This window comes from Schistocerca nitens, chromosome 5 (assembly GCF_023898315.1).
Source record: "Schistocerca nitens isolate TAMUIC-IGC-003100 chromosome 5, iqSchNite1.1, whole genome shotgun sequence".
NCBI classification, from domain to species: Eukaryota; Metazoa; Arthropoda; class Insecta; order Orthoptera; family Acrididae; genus Schistocerca; species Schistocerca nitens.
Genome location: NC_064618.1, coordinates 85,347,439 through 85,370,765, shown reverse-complemented (window position 1 = coordinate 85,370,765; position 23,327 = coordinate 85,347,439). Strand labels below are relative to the sequence as shown.

The following is a 23,327-nucleotide window of genomic DNA, read 5'->3' as shown; positions in this document are numbered from 1 at the left end:
TAGCATGAATGAAGTATTATGGAAAAAAGCTTTTTCAGTGTCAGGGCCAAGAACTTGCCAAATGCTATTAAAATTCTATTGCATTTTAAATGTGGTCTAACATACCATCTTTGCAAAAATGTCTCAAAAGTCAAGGATGCTGAATGATCTAGTTTGGTCAGGTCATGTGTAGTGACATATCACATGTAGGCTTGTCATCCAATGAAAAACTTGTCAGGTCTTGTGAAATGGGTATGCCACACATCCATTAGACAACCAGACCTCTGCAGCGCAGTCGAATCACACAGCTCACCATTCGTGCTGTGAACTTTCAGGACTGAATTTCATAACTGACCTAACAGTGATATATGTCATTTGCAGATCAAAACAATGATAACAGAATTCTTGGAACCCTATAAAGATGTCATGTTTGTAGTACCAACCAAACAAGCAGTATTGCAACAAGGATGGACAGAAAATAGCACTTAACAAATTAGCAGCAAAACTGAAGACAGTGCTGCTAAAGCTGATTCTAACACAGTAATAATAACAGATAAATTAGAGAACATTGCTTAAGAGAGAAAGGTAAGAAAAGGAAATAAAATGCACATTGGATGATAATAATAATAATAATAATAATAATGTGGGCAGTGTTTGGGGGTTGTTTCTGGACGTATCTGAAGAGAAATTGCAGTGCTGCATTTAGATCCGCACAGTCCTTTCCACTGGTAACAACTCTTTCATCAGTACCAACTGTTTATCGCATGACACTGTTCTGCTTGGCAATCAGTGGAGCCAAAGAAACTAGAAAGGTAATGAAACTATCATAGCCCATTCTCAGATAATTGTGAAAATTGTCATTGTCCACTTCTTTCAGTAATGTTAGATGACGAAACTCGTTTTCTTTCAATAACCAGTATGTATCTCACTTCACTAATTAGGTGCATCTGTCACTGCTATCACCACAATGAAAATTCACTTTTGTTTTGATACAAAAGAGACCATGTGCAAAAGTGTTCTCCACAGAAACCAATGCTGGCTGAGGAAAGTCAGGCACTACATTTAGCCATGTAAATGCTGCATCAGGCTTTGCTGGGCCAACCAAAGTAGATCATCTGAAGGACATTTACTGATGCAGACCTTCACTATTATTGATAAGTTACTCTTATGTGCATGGCAAGGATGATTGTGCCTGGGTATAAGAAAGATTCAGTGACCGGTAGCAATAGGTTGGCAGCTTTGTGTTCAGTGGAGGATGAAGTGAAGAACTAATACAGCCCACTAGATTTAGTGTGTGATGCTAGCATCAAGGCAGCTACATGTCAGCACTATGGACCCACACTATGCATCATGTGATCACTTTTATTTTAATTGCAGTTTCAGAATATCTTCATGTTATGGGGTTTTTGGGTAGGGACATAAACATAACTACTGAATGTACAATGTATTAAAAATAGATTACTGTCAAGAACATTTGATGGATTCTTCACCAACTTATAGACATTGAATTCTGAGGCTCAGTGGCCACTGTGCCTGGCTGTTATGTGAAGGTCCCGTATTAAATTCCTGCCAGAAATTTTTCCTTGGTGGGATGACTGTGAAGGGCTGCACTCAGCCTCGTGATGCAAGTTGAGGAGCTACTCGAGTCAGCAGTAGCATCTCAAAGGTCAAGAAAGCCAACAATGACCAGAAAAGCACTGTGCTGACCTCAGGCCCCATCATATTGTATCCAATGACACCATTGACAGAGGATGACATGGCTATCAGTTGGTCACAATTGGCCTATCAAGGCAAGAACAGGAGCCTTGGCTGTCTTATTATCATACAAACATCACCTTCTAATTTAATCCAACCTTGACCTTGCGTTAAACTCGGGTGCAATCTACCACCTTCTAACTTAACCCAATCCTGACCTTCCGCTAAACTATAGGTCAGTCGATACCACCATCTCTGTTTAAGAAGAAAGTGTGCCATCGCTGTTCAAAACAGAATGCCACATATCAGTACACCCGTGATTTTCTGCTGCATGCATCAGTCTCAACAAAGTATATTTTGATACTTTTATGGACGGTTCTTTTCAGCTGTAACTGAAAAGGAAGCCATCTAAATATCTGATACTGGGCACTATGATCCCATTGCTTGTTGTGCCATTCATATATTTTATTTAATCAGGATGTTAAAAAAACAAAAAACAAAAAAAAACTGAGTAACAAATGCAAGTCTACAGCCGTCTTCAGAAAGAAAATATTCATAAATAGTTCTTTGGTTCTCGTTTAACCTGTTTTCATTCTGGTCTGTGTGGCTCAATATTAATTTTGCATGGCTGGTGATATTTTTTGTATTTAGTTGCTTTTTATGGAAAACTACAATAAGTTCTGTCATTTTATTTCTTGCTATTAGTGAATCATTAAAGTTGGTCTTCACCTTGTTATCTGAAATACAACAATTTGTATTTCACTAGTCTGTGTGCTCTGTCAACAATAAGCAATGTTGATACAGATTGTGGGAAATAAGACACAATCTTTGAGAAGCTCACATAGGCCAAGAAACATTCTAAAACTGAAAGGAGACATTGTAGATGCCACTCCCTTCTGAGCTGTATAGAGAAGTGCTCGCTGTCTTGTTCAAGTTCAAACTATGTTTTCCACTAGTCAGTAATATAACTTCATATGCAGTTTCAGTATTTATCAGTGTTCAGAGCAAGTAGTTTCTATAATGTGCAAGCACTGCCTTCATCATAGCCAAGAGTTGCTGAGAGATGGATAGACAATTTCATCATGTAAGACACTCAAAAGACCAACAAGTTCAACATTATCCATTGAAGCCGGAAACATCATTGCTGTTGGTAAGATTCCTGGGACCTAGACTTTGACTTATTCTCAAATGCTATAAAAGAATATGATGATATTTCTACAGTAGCACTGCTTTTTTGTTGGTACTGTCACCTGCAAATGAAGAGAGTTTACTCCCTTTGGGTCTTTATTAGTTGGTTGGAGAGCATGTTTGTTGTTACTGTACAGTATTCACAAAGGTTAACAGTGAGACATTTTGCTTTACAAGAAGCAGTAAGATAGGCAAATTACATCAGTTCAGATAAAGCCAGGCTGCTTCAAGACGGAATACAGATATGTGCTAAATCAAGGTATTTGAATAAAAGAATGGTAGTCATACATTTCATCACAAGGATAGTTTTGAAACACAGTGTTTAATATAGAGTGCTGTCTGGAGTTGTATATTCAAAAACGTACTTCAGGGCTCAAAGGTTTCTCTGCCATGACTCTGGAACACTCTGCCCAGTGTCACCGTGAATTATTTAGCAATTCATTGATGAAAACTAAGGGTTAGAGCACAGGTTTATATTCAGGACTTCGAGCTTATACTTCGTGTAGATGACATCTTTTCTAGCTACAAGAAATATACAAGGAATATCTGTGAAGGCATAGAAGAGTTAAATTACTGATTCTGAAGGATTTAGAGGAATGTAATTAGTATATAATCAAAGTTAGGCCATTTCGCAAACCCATTCTCTGTGATAAAAAGTTTGCTCTATTTTCCATCTTTTTGCAGCAACTTTATAAAAATTATGTGTACATTTATAACAAACAAAATGTGTTTTCTGCACTGCAGGGCAAGCATTTGTAACATAGGCACAACTTACATTTTCCTTGAAAAGCATTTTCAATGGGCATTTTGAAATATCATGACTTCTGGTTTTACTCAAGTTAATAATAGCTTTTAATGCTAAAATAATGGTTGTTACATGAAAGTAATTCATACTAATTTTCTTTTCACATTTACTCACAGCCTGTTGTAGTTTTGAGCACATAATCATTAGGTCCTAAAGTCAGCTGTTGTACCCATGTGGACAAAAGCTGCCAATTTGTTGTCTCATGTACACACACTCTTCCTCTATCCCCCATCTATTTCTCTATTTCTTCCTCATCTCCTCAGTCTTCCACCTTTTGTGTGTGTGTGTGTGTGTGTGTGTGTGTGTGTGTGTGTGTAAGTCTAAAGGAAAGTAGAATTCCCTGTGAATTTTGTATAAATGAACTGCCAAAATAAAACAAAAGAAATGATGTATAGGCACATACAGGAAGTTGACTCACCTTCTGACTGGACCTGAGCGTAAGCAGCTGCTGCTGCTGGCGGTGCTGTAGCGTGTACACATTGTGCCGCCTGGGCAGTGGCTGCACAGCGGCAGCTGGAGGTGGCGGTGGGGGTGAGTGGTGGTCACGGGGACGGCGTGCCGCTGCAGGTGTTGGGGGAGGTGATGGCGACGGTGATGGCGTGCGCGGCGCAGGCGATGGCGACGGTGGGGGCAGCGACTCGGAACGCCGGGGGGCAGGCGCGGGGGCGGCTGGTGGCGGGACGGTGATGGGGGCACGTGCCGGCCACGAGCGCTGGTACACGGACATGCTGGGATGCTCGATGAGCAGGTCCTCCAATGGTGACGTCTCCATGTGCACGGGTCCTGCTGACGTGAAGCACGGCGGTGGTGTCACGAACCACGAGTCCTCGCAGGGCAGCGACGACGCAGAGGAGGCACGCGACAGGGACCGCGACCGTGCTGCCGTGGGCGTCGGTGTGCCAGACGGCCGCAGTACCAGCGACAGCGGCGGCGAGGTGGCGGAGGCGGAGATGGAGGTGTCTGTGGCACCTGCAAACATGAAAATATGGGCTACAGGGGATTTGGCCGGGCACTGCCACATTCGGCCCTGGAGGCAAGTGTGTGTGCAGTCTGCCGCCAGGGCTGACTGTGGTACTGACTCAGCTGCTCACCTCACTCCTGTCTCTCAATGCTGGACCTTCATGCTGCCATCGCTGGACCTTCATGCTGCCATCTATGTTATATACATATACTTTCAGAAAGGACATTTCAATAATATAAAGTGATGGGCCAAAATATTATTACCTCCTGCTTAATAGCGTGTTGGTTTACCGATGGAATGCAATAGAGCAGCTATTCTGTGTGGCCAGAATTCGACAAGTCCTTCGTAGGTTTCCAGCGGTATTGTGGCACCAGATGTCTACGCACAGGTCACGCAGTTCCCTTAAATTATGGGCTGGTGGTTTGTGGGCACAGAACTGATGCCAGACGGCATCCCAGATGAGTGTCATTGGGTTTAAATTGTGAATTTGGTGGCAAGGACATCGAGAGTTCATTGTCTTCCTCCAACCACTGTGGCACAATAATGGCCTTGTGACATGGATTGTTATCCTGCTAGAAGTTGCCATCACCATCAGGAAAGAAATCCAGCACAAAGAGATGCAGGCTGTCATCTTGGTCCACAACTGTCATGGTGACTTTAATTACAACTGCACATCCCACAAGCCCGGTGAATGTCCCCACCCACTAGTCATGCCCATGGTATGGCGCACGTTTGAAGCAGCCATTCAATTGGATGCTAACATATCTGGACACATCCATCAACCTGGTGTGACAAGAAACACGATTCGTCTGACAAGGCAACACATTTTCACTGATACTCCATCCAGTCTCAATGATCATCTGGTGCCCACTGCAATCACAGTTGACAATATGCTTTGAAAAAATTTGTGCCTGCACCAGCATTGCACTCTGTTGTCAGATCTGCTACAGATTGCGTACGATCCTGCTTTACTGGTTGGGCAAGCCTCCAATCTTCACTCTCTGTGATGAGGCAGGGACGTCAAACACCTTGTCACCTATTCGTGGTTTCACCATCGTTTAATCAATATCCATAGACACTCGTGTCAGTAGCAAGTGACCAGCCTCACCATTTCTGAGATGTTCAATTCCAGGTGCAGAGCCAAAAGAATTTAGCTTTTACCAAAGTCACTTATGTCAGTGGATTTCCCCCATCTGCAACCCGTATCACCACTCGAACGATTCCCCATTCATCTCAGAATTCCAGCAGTCTGGTGTGCCCCCCCCAACATGTTTCATCCTTTTCAGTATATGGAAAGTAACCACTGTGGCAGCTTCAGTGTTCTCGTCATGATTGATATCAAGTTTGAAGCATGTACACCACTGAATGTACATACTTTCTGTGGTTTCCTTGATGGCTGCAGGTTGTAGGGAAGACATCCTGCAGCAATAAGAGTGCCTTTCTCATGGTGCGTATGAACCCGTCTTTCATTTGAAGGGCAAAAGCGCCCGACCACATAGGATTGGGCTGATGAGTATGTGCTTCTTGAGGACATCATTTGTCCAGATGGCCATCTGATTCACAGCGGCTACTAAGGACTTTTGTTGACCTTGAGGGGCACCCATTATCTTATGGCACACAGAACAACCTAATCCACAACTTGGGGAAGAAATTTGTATTTTCACATGAGAACCCCACAGTTTGTGTGAATGTTCTGTTATGCCACTAATACAGGAACACCAACACAGGGTGAATGCCATCCTTGGCCCATGGCCAGATTCTCATTATCTGTATCAATATCACTCACTACATTGTTGCCATGGTACTCTTTTGTGACACATAATCACCACATGTTATTTTATGGAACTTGAATATTCCTAAACTTATGAACATAATGCAAAGAGACATTAGACTAATATCCATCAGTAATGTAAAGCTTTTCTGAAACAGAAAGTTGTTGATATGAAGATTGCATGGTCTTACTGGAGATGGTATGACCTTATCTTCCTTTGACCTCATAATTGGCCCTAGCCACAGGTTACCAAATGATCTATAGTTTAAGTTGTAATTCAAACCATGAATGCAGAATATTAAAAATGATTAAGCAAAATACTCAAACAGAATAAGTGCCTAAGGCTCATGGCTACACTACTTACACTTGTCATTGTTACTCCCAGAAAACCTATCTACAGTGTTGTCTAGCCCATTAATGCACCAAAACCTTAAATTTATTGCACAACAAGAATTGACAACAGTTTGGCCAACTGTAGTCTCCAGTACATGATAAGTAGAAGTCATTATACTTAGTGTCATATCGTACCAGCAATCGTACCAAGCCCATTTCCAGCTGGTCCATGCTATTGATCAGTGATACTGATATTCATGTCCCACCACAAGCAACATTATATGTGATGCAGCCGCCGTATAATTTCTAGACATCATTGTTATCCTTGCTGTGGGAAGTCATTCCGAGCATCCTTAAGTGTCCATTCTGCATCCTGTGATGCACATTCCCACTGCAGTGGACAGCTGTTAATGGTCACTTGTTAGGCATTTTCATAAATTCTGAGGTCGTAAATGCACTCAGGGCAAAGCACCAGAGTGTGTCCACTGGAGTGGACTATGTTTATTTGCAGCTTCAGGACTGTCTGAAAACGCCAAAGAAGTGATGTTAATAGCTGTTCACTGCAGTGGACATGTGCACCACAGCGTTAAATGTAGCTCGTGTCTGTTGCTTGTAGTATATCCTTCTATTTCTGCCTGTCAACGGCTGCCTTTCGACACACATATGACACTGAAATGTTATCTGACCTACCATTCCCTCTCAAGAGCATTGAACACACTTGGTCACAATATTTTTCCCTATTCTGCATGTGATGGATAGGGATGTCATCCGTTATGTTAGTGAGCAGAGAAAAATTGTTGTATGCCTCTCCCTCACACATTAGGAAAATATTCCAGAAGTTCTAATGGCCATGTTTCTCAGTCAAACTGTCATATGTGTAATGCAGTACTCTTTGCTTCATGAAGAATAAATTCTTTATGTAAGCTTTCTTCAAGTTGTCGTTCAAAAGCCAAAGTGCTTTGGAAGGTGTGGTCCAAATGGAGATGTATGCCCTTATCTTCCTCCAGCTTTTGAACTGACATACCCAACCAGATATCTGGAGACGCACAGGTAACCGTGGCCTTCAAAACGTGGTGCATTTCATTGTTTCTCACAAATACAAATCTCTGTCAAAAGAGGAAGCAAAAGTGAACAGCAGTTGGCACAATACAATGAACTGTTACAAATCTGTTACCTCAAGGACAGCTCCGAGCCAGACACCTTGAAGCATGCATCCCACTGATGCAAACCATCACCATTCGCAACTTCAGTTATGTCAAGTGAGAGGTCATTGGAGGGCAAGGTGGGGGTCTATTGGGTTTTCTGATGAAAGATGGTACTGCCTTGGTGCCAGTAATGGCTGTATGTTGGTCAGACAGAGGCTAGTTAAGGGCCTGCAATCAACCTGTACGTGTGGTAGACACACTGGACCTACACCTGGAGTAGTTGTTGGTTGTGTGATTTTGTACGGCAGAAGGAGCACACTCATGATCATCCCATGCACCCTGACTGCAATTTTGTACATCAATCTGGTGATTCAACCTGTTGCACTCTACAGCATTCCAGGGGGTGTTTTCCAACAGCATAATGCTCACCCACATACTGCCGTTGTAACCTGACATGCTCTAGCGTGTCGACGTGTTGCCTTGGCCTGCTAGATCACCAGATTGTTTCCCATCCTAGATCACCAGATTGTTTCCCGTTGAGCACATATGGTCCGCAGCTCGTGGTCATGCGGTAGCGTTCTCGCTTCCCACGCCCAGGTTTGATTCCCGGTGGGGTCAGGGATTTTCTCTGCCTCGTGATGACTGGGTGTTGTGTGCTGTCCTTAGGTTAGTTTGGTTTAAGCAGTTCTAAGTTCTAGGGGACTGATGACCATAGATGTTAAGTCCCATAGTGCTCAGCGCCATTTTGAGCACATATGGGACATCGTCCAACAACTCCAGCATCATCCAGAACCAGCATTAATCACCCCTGTATTGACTGACCAAGTGCAACAGATATGGAACTCCATTCCACAAACTGACATCTGGAAATTCGCACAATGCATGCATGCTTGCATTCATTCAACATTGCTGGTGGTCACCTCATTTATTAATGCACCTGTGATCTTGCAATATTAATAACTTACATATGTTACCTAAAAAAATGTATCCCTAAAATTTCATTATTCTATATTATTTATTTTTTGGTGTTAAGATTTTTTTCCTTCAGTGTATATAATTTCACTCAGAGGGTCTAGCACCATAGCATTGTGGGAGGGTCTTGGCAGCCAAGGTGCCCAAATAACGAAGGGGCCCACACAACAACAAAAATTGTCTTGCTTTATTGCTGTGATGCGAGATATCGTATTGCAGTAGAAATAGCTGAGCGCCTTACCAGCAGTTTCGACTAGCAGCCAGTCATCATCAGTCTCAATGGCACGCAGCCGGACATCGGGTGCTACAGCCGCCTGCTCGGACGACTGGCTGCCCAGGAGGTAGCTCGCCAAGGTGCTCAACATGCTGCCTGCAACAGAACACATACCATGCACTGAGTATACTTGCGTTGTTCAAAGACATAATACAACTCTGTGCTACATCCTTTAAGATCTTATCATCTCGTGTATCGTTTACAAGGTAACACAGAGACCCCATATGGGCCATGTTTTCCAGGATGTAAAAAATTTACTCAAAAGTATTGGGACAACACTATGTAATGCAGAAGTAACCACTAGATCACACAAGAGGTGGACCCACAAGTATAAAAGGGTATGGGGAGAACCATGTTGTCAGTAGAGAAGTAATAACAGCAGAATTGGTCAGTCAAGAGAGCTCATTGACTTCAAAAGTGAGCTAGTCATTGGGTGTCACCTGTGTAACAATTCCAACAAGGACATTTCACCCTCTGTAAAGCTAGCCAAGACATCTGTTGGTGATGTGATTGTAAACTGGAAACACGAGGGACAACAAAAGCTAAACCGAGACCAAGGCACACCTCGCGCACTGATGGCCAGCGACTGTCGACCATTGCAGATGGTGATTAAGAAAGGAGGAATCATTTGCAAGTTCCAGAGTACTACCAGCAGCACAGCTAGCACAGTAAATGTGGGTAGGGAGATAAAAATAATGTTGAATAATGGTCAAACAGCTCCTCATAAGTCAAACATTTATGTAGCCAATGCTAAGCAGTGTGTCGGGTGGTGTAAAGATCAATAGTACTGGACAGTGGATGATGGTAAACTAGTGATTTGGAGCGATGAATCACACTTCTATCCTGTGTTAATTCGAAGGAAGGATTTTAGTTTGGCAAATGCCTGGAGAACTTTACCTGCCATCACGTGCAGCGCCAACAGTGAAGTATGGAGGTGGTGGTATTATGGTATGGGGCGTTTTCCACACTTAGGGGTTTGATTCTCATATTGCGCTTAAGAAAACTTGGGATGTGGAAGTATATGAACACATTTTAAAGCAATGTGTTCTGTGTACAGTAGACGAACAGTTTGGAGATGAAAGTGCACCCAAAGGTAAAGCAATATATGTGATAAAATGGTTTGTTGACAATAACATTCGTGAAATGGACTGGCTCGCCCTAATTCCCGGCATGAACCGACTGGGATATGTTTAGGAGAGTTAGAATATCAACTTTGCTTCCAGACTCCAGTATCCAACATCGCTACAGTCTTTTGGTTTCAGCTCTTAAGGAAGAACGGGCTGTCGTTCCTCCACAGACTTTGACGACTCACCAAAAGTGTCACCAGCAGAGGTCAAGCCAGAATAAGGGCGAAGGGTGCGCATACCCCACTTTAATGTGCACTGACTGGTGTCTGGATACTTTTTCACATAGGGTAGAATCCTCAGAAGCTTTGCAGCACACAAAGAAGATTGCAGTTTCTGCAGCTCTTGATGAGTCTGTGTCATTCCAAGGTTTTTTCGACATTTTGGAGGCAAAGTAAGCTTTTGTCGGAGGGCCATATGAGGCAGACTGAGAGAAATCACTTTTAAAAAGGACATATGTGTGGCTTACCTCCAAGACAAAACTGAGCAATGACTAAAAGACAAATTTCTGTAGAGCTTACACCTCAGAAGTCGCTGTTTCCGAATCAGCTGTGCATCGAAAGCTCAGAGCATTCGGTCTTTGTACCATATGCCCAGCATAGTATGTCCGACTCATAGCAGTGCAAACATGAGTGAGTTCACTGTGAAAGCAGCAGTGTCGTGATTGTAGAAGGAATGAATGACAGCACAAATGTGGTCTTCGTAGACCAAACCCCCATTTTACACAATGGTTCTTGGTGTAGATTAGTCTGGAGAAAAATTTTAATCTGAGACACAATCATTGGAGCATGATGGAAAGAGAAGAGTTTAGGGTGGCAGAGTCCTAGTGTGTGGAGCATCATGTTGTATGGGGGTATCTAGCTTGCTTCAGAGCTTTGTTGGTTTGTTAATGTTCAATACATGAATGAGATATTGCAATGACAGTGTAAATTTTCAGAAGGGCAATTAATTCGTTGTCTGTCTAGATGGAAGGTAATACCCATCCATATCAAATTGATCTAGGGTGAATCTCTCAGGTGTGGAGATATTTACAACACAGATTGACTAGCAAGGTCTGCAGGTCTGAATCCTAAAAGAGCAAGTCTGGAAAATAACTGTAGAGAGGTGGCCATCATAAACGAATGTCCCAGACCTTTGCACATCTCTTTCTCAGGAATTCTTTCCAGTACCAACAGAGCTTCATGAGAGCATTTCACTTCAATGTATGTAACAGCCAGTCAGGGATAACCACGCCAGCAGGAATAACCAAATCCCATAGCTTTGTTGTTTTAGAAGACATTTTCCTGTTTCATTACCATTTTATTTAATGCTTGGATGATAGTTTTCCCATTCTCTCAGTTCTCAGCAATGTGGAGAATTTATCATGCGAGCTTTGTGAAGAACATCCAGTATGAATATTGCTTTCGTGATTAATAAATTCTGCTTTCACTGTTAGTTCTTTAATGCCTTTCGTACATCCCTGTAAGAACGGCGGCGCCCACTTTCACTATTGTAACAAGTAAGCGCAGTTAGTATATGTTGACGTATAAACATGCTACAAGCGAATCTCAGTACGGGAATAATACGCTTGGGGCGCTGCAGTAGATTCATTGCCCCCGAGTTGTAGACTGAGACGAGGTAGCTCGAGTACAAGGGGGCGGGATACTGTTGTTGCCGGTGCTGATATACTCCCCTGGGCAGAGGTCGGCACACGCGTGACCTTGGGGAGGCCGGCGGCTGCCGTCTTTTTCTGCCCCAGTTGCGCAACGCGCTGGTGCGTCCTCAGCCCTGACGTTCGCGGATCCTCTGCGAATAGCACACACCTGCCCCGTTTGTTTGGGCGCGCACAGGAATAGCTCCGCTCTTCGCCTGCCCCCCTTGTGGCTTCTGCCAGCCCACCGTGCAGCGGGATGCGCGCCAAACTTGTACAAACCGTGTCCACAGGGTCCGCCCCGCGAACGCCATCCCTAACAGAACACCTATATAGTTGCAACACAAAGCAGGCCACGAGTTTCATATCTGCTGCCGGAACACTAATCACACACTGTCAGAACAGTCAACTTTCGTGAATCACATCGAAACCAAGTCCCATTTCCAACGGGACAAAAAAAAATCGATATCTTAATTAAGAAACAACTTATTATACGTACTAACGATGATTTTTGGTCTACTATTAATTGCTACCAAATAAGCGCAATTTTCGTTTGCCAGAAGTGCATCGCCTTAATTTATTGAGGCATATTCAGTGGTAGCACGTGTTGGTGTCTCTCACGTGTGTTACTGTTTTTCTGGTGACGCTATTCTCCTGCGTACAACACTAACAAGGGGAGGCCATGATGTTGGGTCACAAATTTACTTCAAACTTTATAGACCTTTAGTAGGCCATTAAAACAACATACGTGCAAGCAATAAGGTGCGCTACTCTGGCAGTTCCGGGAAAATCACGAGAAGTTTTATGCGTTTATTATGTAACCGATGTATGTTTGGGTAGTTGCCGAACGTTGGAGTTCATGGTGATTAAATGGTTAGCGTTCGAGCGTCGAAAGACGAATGTGGATGAAGCGACGGTTCGACTCCCGCTCAAACTTAACTTTAAATCTACATTTCTCTCTCTCTCTCTCTCTCTCTCTCTCTCTCTCTCTCTATCTCTCTTTTTTTTTTTTTTTTTCAAAACAAACATGTATCTAAACGAAGTTTTAGTGAATTTCATGCTATTTGGATACCTACTATTCTTAATTAAATTTAATTATTAGAACAAACATATTGATAACTATCGACAAGTAAATGAAGAAGCGTATGCAGTTTCCCTTTCGTGATTTGCGAAAATCCCTTATACATGCAGTCAGGTAAGGTAACCCGGAACTACTTTGTACCTCGACGCTTCGAGCTGCAGACGAAAAGGAGTTCCCACTTTGCAGTTAACCTGTGTAGTCGTGAGACGTTGCTAATGTAGCAAGAGCGAATAGTGTCGGTGCAATTTTTTTAACATCACAGAATTTACACTTATACTACAAAAATGAAGATTAGAGCGGGAGTCGGACTTACAATCGTTCTTCTTCCGAAACTCGAACGCTAATCACATGACACCACCAACGCTAGCGTCTGGTAGCTACGCACAGCTACGCTTACGTAACAGACGCGTAAAACTGCTCTTGTGATTTGCTCGGAATTGCCAGAGTATAACCTTACTACTTGCACATTATGTTGTTTCAATGGCCTACTAAAGGTGAACAAAGTTTGAAGTAAATCCGTAATCCCAACATCGTGGATTGCCCTTGTAAGAATTCTCGTCAGCACAGCAGACACAATAATAACATATATAGTATCTGCGTTGTGTCAAATGACGACAACAAAATGAATTTCCCCTTGACACAACGTAATCAAAATAACCCAGAAGACGTGCATAGTATGAGCATATATGTGATCGCAGAAAACGAGCTTCATTCCAGGCCTCGTATACAGGGAAATTATTTCCTTAATGTTATCATTTACTGTCGAGTAGAAAGTAAAAAGCCAACATCGCACAACTGCCGATAGTTCCAGAAAAAGACGTTGAAGTTTTAATTATAAACTATACCTGTTAGATGTCAAGTTAATTCGTTTTCTAAAGCAGCTCCTTGTATGCACTCGTTGCAAAGATAGTAGCTCCCAAACAGAAAGCTTTGTTTTGTAGTTTGCAAAGAGTGTATTTGTAGTTAAGATAAAATTGCGTTTAGAACTGAATTCTGTAGTGACTCCCCTTGTAGTTATATCAGAAGATGGAGTCATCGGTTTGGAAGCATAGATTTTATTTGTAAAGGGGAGAGTATGGGGAGGCCTCAGCCGAATGGTAAACGTCGACAGCCTGGTCTCAGATAAACCAAAGAAATCTATTACAAGAGATATTCGTGAACTATCAATACCAGTGAGGTCTCTGCAGAGAAATTTAATAAAGGGAACACTTGCAACAGCAGCCTCATATTTTACGGTTGTTACAAGTTATAAACCATACTGAATGGATGATGTCAAGAGAGAAATTTATGTTGAAGCCGTGCTACTGTTTTATTATTTTCCCCTGGTGTGCAGCGTATAGAATGTACACATTCTGAAGCTGCAGCAGTTTTTATTCCGTTTTCGACATCTTCCCAGTCAAGGATCGGTATTCGCTGCCGTGACATTTGTTATGTTGTGAAAGCTCGTCCCTGGCTCGTTGCCAGCACCAAGTATATATAGCGCAGCTCACAGCTGGGGCCCGCGTGCTGTGGCCAACTAACCGCCGCATCTCACAGGGACAAAGGACGCGGCAAAATGGCTTCTCGCCGCTACCTATCTGGGTCGTTAACCCGATAATGGTCTGTTGAGAGTTCCAGATAATTATTTTCTGTCCTTAGAAGCCGCTCTAATATACAATTCCACCATTCTGTCACAACTGATAACATGCGAATTTTAGGAAATTGAACACCATGTTGGTGTTTATGAAAACAACAGCTAAATGTTCACGAATATGTTGGTATCCAGAAATAACACAGCTGTTACCAAGTATTCGTTATATGTTATTCGTTACTCGTTACTTTCATTATGACCTAGCTGCAGGAGGTCGAGGGGAAGCAGGAAGCAGCAGTTCAGACTTCTGTGGAAGACGCAGTGACTGATTTGTACAATTTACCACAGGAAGATCAATGTTTCCTGAGTATATGGCATTTACAAAAATGTTATGAACTTTCCTTTGAAGAAAATGGAATTTTTATTTTCTGCTACTTCGCTAAAAAATGTTTGTTTATTTCCATTTCGTGATTGTGCTACACTATAACCAAAGAGTCTAAAGTATCACTGATATGAATTATATTAATATTACACAAATATGATGTTGCTGAAATACATTCTCTGCAGTAACCTCTTAGATCAAATATTTGCAAGCAGATTGAGCGCCCTGTCAAAACGACTGTGGTTACAATCTTAGGGGCAAGCCAAACTAATCTATCTCTGGTCGATCTTGCGTAGTTGTGTGTACTCATTGGCCTGGTGAGATCGAATTCGGTGGAATCGCATGCAAGAATAAACGATATACGATTGGAGAAACGGAATATCGAAAAACACTTAGAAGCTGGATAAATATGTGAGTACTAGCGTTTTGCAATAGTTTTCGTGTTTTGGCCTAAAGATTTCTCGCCGTTAACGGCCATTTTATTTGGACTACAGCACTACTTCGTACTACGTGGTTGTTAACGCTGCAGTGGGAAATATTTTCAAATTTATTTTGTAAGTTGTGTGCAAGCGTTACGATTTCAGAATATCAACACACATTTGGGGTGGGTTAGAACAATACAAAATGTAGCAATAAACTGGTTTATTCAGCCTGATTACTAATAACAGTGATACAAAGAAAAGAAATCCGCTCGCGCGAACATTGTAGTACAATACTAAATTTTTAGAAGATTCCATCTAAATACAGAAAAGACAGCCCTCTGTAAGCATCACCGTGAGTAACGTGATGTATAACTGATAGCAGAGCAATTCCATTATTACGTGACGTAGGTGGCTTGTTCCATTGTGTTATTGGGAAATCTACATTCCATCGTACTGACTCCTTTCTCATACAAAGCGTTGAGTCACTCTTGTACTATTTCTAGATAAAAATAACGTGGTTGACAAGTAGTTACGTACAGGACTGCCAACATAGCACAAAGCAGTGGGCTTGGTCACCCTTTATGTTCTGTTCAGTGTTTTCATTTAACTGCAAAGCGTCAGTTGCTGGTTGCCACAACCGAGAGTGACAGTTGCAGCTCCTAACGTAATTGTTCTGTTCGTTTCCGATGTGGGTTTGTTTGTGTGTGCAAAAAACGTGTTTTAAAGAAGAGAAAGGTGGGAAGCTAATAGTGAAGATCCGCAGAAAAATGACTGGGCTTCCATTAGCTTGGAAAGTGAACTCAGTAACGCACATTAACGGGGAACGTGTGGGTGTATTCAGCACGGGAAGCTGTTCCGCGGTAGCCATATTTGCACGCGCGCCCTGTAAGGTGCTTAGCTCTACTCGATTGTCAATCACTACCACAGTACCACGGTCTAAAAGCGATGCTTCAATCACTACCACAGTACCACGGTCTAAAAGCGATGCTTCCTTCTATAAAGTTGTGCAGTTTGGCAGTGAAACGACACTATTGCTCCATACGTCATGCAGCATATGCCGTGAGATCAAAGGCCAATTTTCCACCCACTATTTACGTAATTTACAAAATCGTTATTTTATTTTTTTTCTCTTAAGCGTTAGTTGTAACATTAGGAGAAGTGATGTTCCTAAAATGAGAATTAACGAGGAAAAACTCGTGAATCATATTACGAAAGTTACAGTGTATTCGTTAAAAAAAACATCAGAAGTTGATTATAACTGCAGGTTTATTCATTAAGAAGCCTGTTTCCATAATTACGCCATTCGTCTGTATTATTATTCTACACTGTGGTGACGTAAGTCATGGGATGGCTATATGCATATATACAAATGGCGGTAGTATCGTTACACAAGACAGTGCAATGGCGGAGCTGTCATTGTACTCACGTCATTCATGCGAAAACGTTTGCAACGTGATTGTGACAGCACGACGGGAAATCAACAGACTTTGAACGCGGAATGGTAGTTGGAGCTAGGCGCATAGAACATTCCATTTCGGTAGTCGTTAGGGAATTCAACATTCCAATGTCATTCCACAATGTCAAGAGTATGCCGAGAATATCAAATTTCAGGCGTTAGCTGTTACCACGTACATCGCAGTAGCCATCGGCCTTAACGACCGAGAGCGGAGTCGTTTGAGTAGGGGTGTCACTGCAAACAGACAAGCAACACCGTGAAATAACCGTAGAAATCAATGTGAGATGTACGACGAACGTAGCCGTTAGGACAGTGTGGCGATATCTGGCGTTAATGCGCTATGACAGCAGGTGACCGACGCGAGAGCATTTGCTAACAGCACGATATCGCTTGCAGCGCCTCTCCTGGGCCCGTGACCAGACGACTGGAAAGTCGTGGCCTGGACAGCGATTTCAGTTGGCAAGAGGCGACGGTAGGATTCGAGTGCGGCGCAGACCCAACGGAGCCGTGGACCCAAGTTGTCAACAAGGCACTATGTGGTGGTGGCTCCTTTAATGGTGCGGACTGTGCCGACTGGGTTCTCTGGATGTTCGGCCACTTGGAGACCTTTTGCAACCATTCACGGATGTCATGTTCCCAGACAATGATGGAAATTTTATGGATGACAATGCGCCATGCACCAGGCCTCAGTTGTTCGCGAGTGGTTTGAACAACGTTCTGGATAGTTCGAGCGAATGATTTGGCCTCCCAGATCGGCCGACATGAATGCCGTCGAACATTTATGGGGCATAATCGAGAGGCCAGTTTGTGCACAAAATCCTGCACCAGCAACACTTTCGCATGTATGGAATATTTCCGCAAGGGACTTACAGGCGACTTGTTGAGCCCATGCTACGCCGAGTTGCTGTACTAGGCGGGCAAAGGGATGTCCGACACGACGTTAATAGGTATCCCATCAGTTTTTGTCACCTCGGTGTAAGTCTTATCAGATACTTCCAAACAACGGTATGAATATATTGAAATCTTTGGTGCAATACACCAATCACACTGCTGTTCACTCAAATGTGCTGATTGTCTTACTGATTCTCAAGCAGTTGTCCTGACAGTGAATAAAATTGATCAGGTTTTTCGTATATTTTTCATTTTAATCAGCAGAATACATATGCAGACTTGTATAATTTAAAGGATATTTTTTGTGCTTTTCCTTTTCGATAAAGAGAAACACAAAGTTTGTGATTATTCACTCCGTTCCAGCCACATGCAAACATTTACCGAATTTATCATTTTATCACGTACGACATTCGTCTGTCAGCAGCATTTCATGCCCTTAGGACCACTCCATTGGTCACGCGACACACGTCAACAGCAAAAGTAGACAAGACAGCAGATGAAATCTTTCTTGTGCTACTAATGGAAAGGACACACACTTCCTTTAATGGTTCTCCAGAAAACAAGCGAAAACTAGCGAATGCGAACAGGCGGAATCTCAAATCACCTTTTACTGTATTTGTGTCGATGTAAACTGAAAGCAGAACCCGAAAGCTATGCTAGTTTACATACCGGATGATATTTCTTACTCGTTTACACACTTATACAAAATTTCATTTGTAAATACAAACATCGTTTGTGCTTTGTCAAGAAAAATAAGCATATGAACCCACAGAGCCCTACGAACTTCATTGATCGGAAATCTGAAATAAAATAAGAAGAAAACAGTTTCACAAAACGTAAACAAGGCCGCACATCTCACGAATATAAACGACAATATTTTACGAACGGGGCCACTTACGCATGGAACGTGATTCCTTTTAACTTGGTAGCACTATTCCAACGGTTAGTACACCCGTAAACAACGCAAACCGGCATTTTAAAATGAAAAAACCTTCAGCAGCTCTAGACAGTAGCACAATCGGAAACGAGTCTTCTGACCAAACTGCAGTGGCGGTGCTCGGTTTCTGTCGGCTTCAAGTTTGTGACGTCATGGCATCTCCCCTCCTTATACCTCCATGGTCTCTGCCGCCGACCAACGTCTCTGGCGCATTTGCATCTGTGGCCGCATGCGCAGTCGCGCGGTACAACAGTATAAAGGGATGAAGCGAGCACTGGAGCGGCAGTCTTGCGGCTCACTCTGAAGATGGCTGAACGTTTTACAGCCGAAATATTAGAAGAAGGAGATTTCTTGCGGCTGCACACCCGAAACTTAATGGAAGTCTTTGCGCCGCCAAAACCTGAAAATTCACAACAGGCGGAATACAGTTTGCTCTCGCTCGCGTACCGTTTACAACAGAAAGAATTCTCATTCGCTTTTGATCACTCCGGTGCAAACGAGACCTGACAAAAACGAGGAGCAGCTTCGCCATTATTTTGAACTGTGTCGTTATCCTGAGCCAGGTACGTGCGTATCTGTTTAAACGATCCTCTTCCTGGCAGCCAGATACTAGCGATGGATATTTCTTACACGCCAGTATTCGAACTTGTCACCTCAGGATTGAGCTCTACTACAGAAGCGTTCTTCGCCGATCTCGGCTGTGTATGCGCGCTGTTGCATTGTGCTGCAACGCGCAATATTCAATCGCTGTCGCGAGCGTTCGTAGACTGCAATCTATAAATGGTAAGCTGGCACAGCTCGAGCCGGCCGTTCAGCTGTGCCTTCACCCCTGAAGCTGGCATTGTGTGTGCGCGTACTTCCCGGTCACGCAGCGCTGGCACACAAAGCGACACGCGCCGCTGGCCGCGGGCCGCTGGGTCCGTGCGTGCCGCACACAATGCAGACACCCGCAAATGAGCGACACGGAAAAGGCAGGCGTGTGGCCGGCATACTTCCAGGAGAAACGCTCGCGTCGTTGTCACACCGTTCTGCAGCACTAAAAAAAACCGCACAAGGGACCCATGAACCGTATAGACCACCAAAAACATGGTACGGAAGTAACCGTGGGAACACCACCACTAATAAATACGGTCAGTCTGGCACTAACCAATTAGACTTCAGCTCCTATCGATGATTCCGTATGGCCCCAACAACGAGCTTTTCAGAACGTTCCAGAGTGACAGATCACACTCAGCAATCACTGATGACTTAATACCACAAAATCAGCGCCCAACGAATAGGGAGACCAAGTTATATCAGAACTAGTAGTAGGTTGCAGCAGAAGCTGACCGAAGAAGAAAATTACGTAAAGTTGTCCTCAACACGAATGTTGTATGAACGCAAATGCATTGTCCTTTTGTGTGTAGTATGCCCTTTACTTTCGAACTGAACTACCCATCTAGTTCCAGGGTAACGTGCAATTTAATGTGGTCCACGAATCGTTTGTGCAGCTTGCCATTTTTCACAAAAAAAAAAAAAAAAAAAAAAATCACTGCCAGAGGTGAAAAAGCCGGTAACGGATAGAAACAAATACTCGGACTGAAAGCCGAACCTTTTTATTTGAGGTCTGACACATATACACCAAGTGCCACAGAAGTTTGAAAAGCGATCGCTCAGATGAAAACGAAGCTTGAAATGAATCTTTCTGCAACAGAACACGACTTACTGCAAGCAAGGAGTTCTGCAACTAAAATACATTCCAAACGATGCGCAGTAAGCACCTCTCCAATTACCCCCAACCAGCTTTTCTCGAGTAGCCAGACAGTGCACCGGGTATACAAGCGGTAACCTATCGACGATCGGAAATCTTTCAAATGGCGCAAAAAAAAGCTTGGCATTACAAATAGTAATGAATAGTTATAATTTCGATTTAAAATTGTTATAATCTCAGTATTAAGGTAATTACGTGTCATGAAGTATTAAGTAATTTGTAAACACAAAGAAAACGCAGAAAATTGTAAATATCATAGGAAAATATGTCAAATCCGTCGTCCTCCAGAAAGCAGTCTTTTCAACCTGAAACTGTTGCAGATTACAAGCTGTAAAAGTACATTACCTGTAGCACTGTTAACAAAGGACATTCACCGCATTTGTGTTGGGCAAATCTATTTGTTTTATTGTTTTTCTATAAATAGTTCTCCGAGTATAAGAATCGTAAGATAATGCTACACAGAGAGACAGTAAACGTGTCTCACAGAATCTAGTTAAAAGTATATCACAACTTTTGCTGACATGTTTTCTCTCCGATTTTATGAACAATTTGAGAGTGTGCTTTCCTTCTACGATATTTCTATGCAGTAAAATAAATGATCAGTAATCTGAGGATAAATAGTGTGTCAGTGAAGGAAAAATAAGGGAAAAGAATATCGCATAAGGTAGAATTTTGCTAACAAAGGTATTCATTACTAATTCCCATGTGCTATGCCGTTTGGAATGGGTCCATTTACCGAACTTCACAGACACACCGTCCAGGTGTTTTAAACTCACTAATAGGTTGTTTCCCTGTTGGACAATGATGAGACCTTCAACCTATCGCAGATATCCGTTTGTCGAAATCGGATTATGTATCAAAAGTTTAATGGCTTGCTTCCTTTATCTGTCTATAAATTATGGGCTCATTTCAGCACGACAGTAGAAGTGTTTCAGATTTTGGCTTCGCTATGAACAGAAGGCCAGTTTCGCGGCAGCCTAGAGAAGATGTCTCTGAAGTTATCGTGCAACATAGTGTATCCAGGACGGGAAAATTAAGTCGTCGTCCGCGCAGGAAGGCCAGTAGCGTGTGGGACAGACGGAGATGAGGGCAATTAGGTGACCTCGGTCCACATAGCGCCTACCGCCTCCATTGTGTGCGCCGCGGGGCCTACAGCGAGCGTCTGACGTCACGACACAGGTCGCTTCACGGCGAAATATAATTTATACCAGCATAGTTCTGTCAAGCCCAATATCCATCACCTCAGCAGAATACAGTCACTACAACTCATTCCACATCCACTGTCGGATAAAGGCCTTCCTGAGTCCTCCATCCAGCTGTACGCATCCACGTAGTTCTGTGTGGTTTCTAATGTTACCTGCCATTTTACATTAGGTCGTCTTTCCTTACAGAATCCAGCAAAGAACTTCCGTCTGCCATCCATTCCTATGGCCATATGTCCCATCAACCTCCAATTTTGACTACAATAATAAGTACTTCGTCCACTTCAGCCTGTCCACTCATTTTGCTGTGTTTTCCTGTGCCTTCTGGTAATCCCCAGTATCCATCTCTGCATTGCTCACTGGCGAACTCTCACTTTCTTTTAAGGGGGGTAGGACGTCAAACGGGCCGACTTGGAGCAGGAGAGTCACCACAGGACATTTTAATTTCTGCTGTCTATACTTTTACAAATAAATTCATAAAACTTTGTCTCCATGACCAGGAAGGATTGAGGACTCACACTCATCGCAGTGGAAGTTCAAAAACGTAGCAAAATACTTTTTTTACGTGTGAAATTTCATCATTTTTTCACTTATTAATGGCTGCATTTGTTGCTATAGGTACACTTTTCTTCCTAAGTAAGAGAGATTCTTCGATGAATTTTTCATAGCATACAAACAGTAGTTACAGGTGTATGAAACTCAAGAATTTTCCAAATCTATTAAAAAACTGTGGAAAAATTGAGATAATTAACTATAAAATTTGAGTTTTTTCTAAACATGAAGTTTAAAATGTAACAATTCATTCATTTTTTTCATAAATTAAATAACTTCCAGAATTTCATACATCTGTAACTGTGGTTTGTATGCTGTGTAAAAGTCATCGAAGAATCTCTCTTACTTAGGAAGAAAAGTGTACCTATAGCAACAAATGCAGCCAGTAGTAAGCGAAAAAAGATGAAATTTCACATGTAAAAAAAATGTGTTTTGTTACGTTTTTGAGCTTCCACTGCTATGAGTATGAATCTTGAATCCTTCCTGGTCATGCTGTTAAAGTTTTATGAATTTATTTGTAAAAGTATAGACAGTAGAAATTAAAATGTCTTGTGGTGCCTCTCCTGCTCCAAGTCGGTCCGTTTGACGTCCTACCCCCCTTAATGGACTTCACATTAAGACGCCATGTCTCATTGCCGCAAATAAAAACTGATAATACACAATACTTGTAAACTTTGCTTTTTGTACTATTTTCTTTTCGATTTGTTCACTGTAAATTATTTTAGTCTTTCATGATTGATTTCAGGCCTTTTTGCTGGAGAAGAGGCCTTATCAGATATCAAGAGGTACCTGTGTTCAGAATGTTATGTTATATTCCTCGGCGTAAAGAATGCCAGCGGAAAGGTTATGAACAACCGTCTCTTACGACCTCGATAAAGGCGGAATGTAAAACTGTAATGATCTTTCCTACTGATTACGAATGAAAATTTATGCAGTATGCACAACTGACATGTTCTCTCTCTCTCTCTCTCTCTCTCTCTCTCTCTCTTTCTTCTTGGATGGGCCAGGTCAGTAGAAATCCTCATTCGTTGTTCTTTTCTTCCAATAATCTCCCGTCTGTTCGCTTTGTTTTTTCTTTCTATCTTCTGACCATTCTACATCAGTTTTTCTCATTCTCTTACCATGGAATCCTTCAATATTCAATACTTTTTCCCTAAACGCTTTTCTGTCAGTTGTTATCCCACAAATATGTTAGTCATTTTGGTTA

At 42.5% G+C, this 23,327-nt stretch overlaps 1 protein-coding gene across 2 annotated transcripts in view; it reads right to left on the bottom strand.

Annotated features, from left to right (window-relative positions):
* The window catches only part of LOC126259556 (tumor protein p53-inducible nuclear protein 2), a 70,148-nt gene that overhangs the window by 4,278 nt on the left and 42,543 nt on the right, over positions 1-23,327 (bottom strand). For both annotated transcript variants that reach the window (XM_049956446.1, XM_049956447.1), the window contains exons 2-3: positions 9,091-9,219; positions 4,086-4,636 (exon numbers count right to left, since the gene is read on the bottom strand). In XM_049956446.1, the coding sequence (XP_049812403.1) occupies positions 4,086-4,636; positions 9,091-9,214 (675 nt within the window). In that variant the 5' untranslated portion in view covers positions 9,215-9,219. The remainder of the gene's footprint in view (positions 1-4,085; positions 4,637-9,090; positions 9,220-23,327) is intronic.